The 3926-nt window shown below is 45.5% G+C and overlaps 1 protein-coding gene across 5 annotated transcripts in view; it reads right to left on the bottom strand.

Moving 5' to 3' along the window:
• The window catches only part of LOC109289542 (neural-cadherin-like), a 98970-nt gene that overhangs the window by 10937 nt on the left and 84107 nt on the right, over positions 1-3926 (bottom strand). For 2 of the 5 annotated variants that reach the window (XR_002095396.1, XR_002095397.1), the window contains 2 exons: positions 3763-3837; positions 3283-3368 (listed from right to left, as the gene is read on the bottom strand). Coding sequence is in view for 2 of the 5 variants with exons in the window: in XM_019505615.1 (XP_019361160.1) it covers positions 3214-3368 (155 nt within the window). In the remaining 3 variants the exon portion in view is untranslated. Of the gene's footprint in view, positions 1-3213; positions 3838-3926 lie in introns of those variants that run through there. The other 3 variants (XM_019505616.1, XM_019505618.1, XM_019505615.1) reach the window with 2 other exon arrangements.

Below are 3926 nucleotides of genomic sequence, written 5' to 3'. Positions count from 1 at the left end.
GAGGGGGCCTTGGGCAGCCCCCCCCCGCAGGCCCCCCCCCCGGGCGGGGTGTTGGGGGGGGGGGGGGGGATGGTGCCACTGCTGCAGAGCTCAGGGGCTGCGAGACCCAGCGACAACTTGCGCAGGCAGGCTCTGCTGAGGAAAAAAAGAAAAAGGGCCGCATCTCCTGTGGCCAGGGGGCAAGCTGCCAGCGGGCCAAGCAGCCCCTGAGCTGCGGGGCCCCTGGACCATCCATCTGCGGCAGTGGTGCCCCCAGGACTGCCCAAGTGAGCTGCTAGCAGGTGGCTGCTGCAAAGGGAAGGACCCGGGGCCCCCACAGCTCAGGGCCCACTGGCAGCTCGCTCCCCAGCCACAGAAGACACAGACAGGCTCTGGGAGAAAAGAAGAAAAAGGATCAGGCCTCTTGCTGCTTTTTTTTCCCCCTCAGTGAAGCCTGTTCACGTGAGCTGCTATTGCATAGCCCCTGAGCTGCACAGGACCTGGTGCTTCCCTCCATGGCAGCAGCAGCCCCCTGGGGCCACCTGGGTGGGCTGCCAGCAGGTGGGTGCCACCACCATGGAGGTAAGGTCCAGGGCTCCCTTCAGCTCATGGATCACTTGGCCCACCAGCAGCTCCCCACCAGCTGTGGGAGAGGCAGGCAGGCTCCTCCAGGAAAATAAAAAAAAAGCAGGCCCCTCACCACTTTTTTCCCCCCCTTGGTGAAGCCTGCCCACGAGAGCTGCCGCCAGGCTGTGCAGCCTCTGAGCTGCCGAGGGGCCTGGTACTTCCTTCCATGGCAGCGGCGCCGCCCAGGGGTGTGCTAGTGCGCAGGTGCTACTCCAGGCCACAGGCAACATCCAGACCAATCCAACCATGCATGGGGCACTGCAGCCCAGGTGTGCTCGGGCAAGCTCGGACTTAGCAGGCTTCTAGCACCCCATGCACCATCCTCACCACCTTCCTGCTACATAGGACCGCCTGGGAATGGGCTGGCCTGCCGCTGGGGCAGTGCAGGAACACAGGAGGAGGGTGGCTGGGCGTGCTAGAGGCTGGAGAAAGCAGCGGGGTGGTGCACGGGGCTCTGGAAGCCCACCAAGTCCAAGCTTCCTCGAGCACGCCTGGGCTTCCAGCGCCCTGTGCACCACCACCACCTTCTCCAGCTGTATCGCTGCAGTTTGTTACATAGCATACTAAAATACATCAGATGTCTTTTACTTTGCTACATAAAGTCATTTAAAGCAAAATACACTGCCACACGTGTACAGCGTGACAAAATTAAAACGAAATACACCACCGCAGGGGCAATTAAGCCACTTTAAAGGAAAATTTCATCATGTGTACAGGCACCCTAAGACATTAATATAACACAGAATAGCTGCTTAATTTCCATTCCAGAAAAGAAGATGCCAGCGTGACAAAATCATTAGCAAAGCTAAGCGCACTTTATCATGCATCAGCAAAGTACAACTTCTAAGCAATTCCTAATTGTACTATGACCCACTGCTGAATTTTTTACTTGCACAAAACTCCCAATTAAAATCCACGGAAGATTGTAATTTGGCTTTTGCAAACTTAACTTGGAATCTGCCTGAGTAAAGGGTTAAGAATCAGTCCTACAGCAAACTAGATAATATTAACATCATTTTTCATTGCTTTGTTTATTCCTTAAAATAAAATGACACAGAATTTCCTCTAATGATGCATCATAATTAGCTGGCAATTTACAACCCCAAGATCATCCTCCCCGCCAGCTTCCAAGTCACTGGTAACACAGCTAAATAGCAAATGATGCTAACTGTTTTACCCAGAGGTGCAATGGCCTACTCGTATTCTGAGTGTCCTAATTTCTCGCAGGCATATTTGTATTTATTTTGGATATGAAACCTCAGCAGAGCAAATAGCCATTTGTCTCTTCAGTTTTGCCCTCGTCATTAAATTCATGCATGATCTCTTTGTCTACATACATTGAACATCATTTTGTTATGACAGCACGAGGCTCAGCCTACATAACTGACAATGTGGATGCTCAGTTTGACTATATGGACAAAGAATTAATCACTCAAAAACAATATCAATTGCCACTTTGGAAATTTTTGGCCCAGGTCACCAATGACCTGCAAAGCTGAATACTACAAACTTCTAGGAAACAGGAAGATCTGAATATGCCCAACGGTATGTCCTCTGAGAGAGAATTTTGATTATGGATCTTAGCGTATGCATGATTGTGCTGTTTTATGATAGGAATATATTTACTGGAGAAACTCCTGTAGCTATCTCACGCATTCACAGTGTTTCCTCAGTATATGGACTTTGTAGGGTAAAACTGTAAAGTATTCCAGAGAACAGAGATATTTGGGATTTATGGAGAGTAACATTTTTTAATAAAATTGCATAACGAGTATTTTATGGGATCCAGCTTCAAAAAAACCTTCTTGTAAAATGAATGGTTTAAAATGGGCAGTTCAGTCTTTCACATTTTTTTCAAAATGATGGGCCACTGAAACAGCCATTTAAAACTTTATCTAACAATTTCCTGTAATAGCTGTTATATTACTTCAGGGTGGCAATGGAAACTAAAACGTAGGCCATGCATGTGAAGGACAAATGGAGTTGTTAGAGTCACCTGTCCTGTGTGGAGTGTGATGTATTAAGATGAGGTTTTCACTCTGGAATATTTCTCTTCACTGCAAAAAGGGCCCTCTTTTATTCCAGGTGCTAAATACAAGCAGATACAAGTGTAGTACTTGCATCCCTTATCAAATTAAAATCTGTGAATAACTTTAAATCTGTGAACAATAGCTAATGTTTGGAATAACAGAAAAATGTCAGGAAGGAACATCTCCAAAGGAGATGGACCATAAAGAACATTTCATGTTGGCTTTTGTATAACCTCACTGCTGCTGCAGTAATTGCCACTGACAGGAGCAGAATCTCTGGAGTCACAAAGCCAGAAAGGGATCAACCATAAGTTCTTTAACTACTAAACACATTCTACAAGCAGTCAAAAATCACTCACAGAGGCTCTTCTACTATAAGACAAATTAAAATTTTATGGGCACTTACCTTTTTATAAAAAATCCCAAACCAGATGCAATGCTGCAAATAAATTCATTGGTCATTTGCAGTAATGCAACTAACAGGTCCTCAAGGTTATGCATAACAGACCTTGCATTTCACTAGTCCAGTGAAGTCCCAGCCCAACTATATCATAGTAATTGAATGCAGTATCCTTACTTGATCCTGCTCCCCACCCCCTTCTTCATTATAGTTGAGGATATTCTCTCTGATGTCCTCCAAGTCATCATGATATGCAGACACGTGGTAAACTCCTCCATTCAAACCTTTATGACTCTTCCAGCGGGTCCACAGGAAAACCCCACAGAACAGAACTAGCAAGCGCATGAGAATGAAAAGCGAGTCATTATTCAGAAGTTAATCAGACTGTAACATAATTTTAAGTATTGCAGTACGGTAAAGACAACATCCATATAGCAATGGTTACTAGACAGCCAGTATACAATACAATTACAGTGGCTTGAAAAGAAAGTAAGAGTGTAGATTCAGGGCCTTAAGAAAGCAAGCCAATAAAAACCAACTTTTGAGATCAGCCCTCCTCTTGATTTAAGCATTATTTTCATTTACAGTCAGCACAGTTGCACAAGAATATCAAATGGAGAAGGAAAGGCCGTAAGGTATTCATTTATTACTAGATGAGTAACATTTGAAAAAGTGAATGACATGCAGCAGCAACTTTATCTGCTTACTGTACTGAGTTGGACAAACCTGATGGTTAACAGAAAATGCATACAAAGATGTAGCACAAAAACTGATGCAGATGAATCCTGAGAAGTTACAACTCTGTGAACAAGAATGGAAATAAAATATAAGACAACATGAGACAAAGGGCAGGAAGACTACTACATAATTTATTGGGGGGGGGGGGGGGG

This window comes from Gavialis gangeticus, unplaced genomic scaffold (assembly GCF_001723915.1).
Source record: "Gavialis gangeticus isolate Ggan-Ray unplaced genomic scaffold, GavGan_comp1, whole genome shotgun sequence".
Classification (NCBI taxonomy): Eukaryota; Metazoa; Chordata; order Crocodylia; family Gavialidae; genus Gavialis; species Gavialis gangeticus.
The sequence above is the reverse complement of the archived record's forward strand: the minus strand, read 5'-3'. Positions and strand labels throughout refer to the sequence as shown.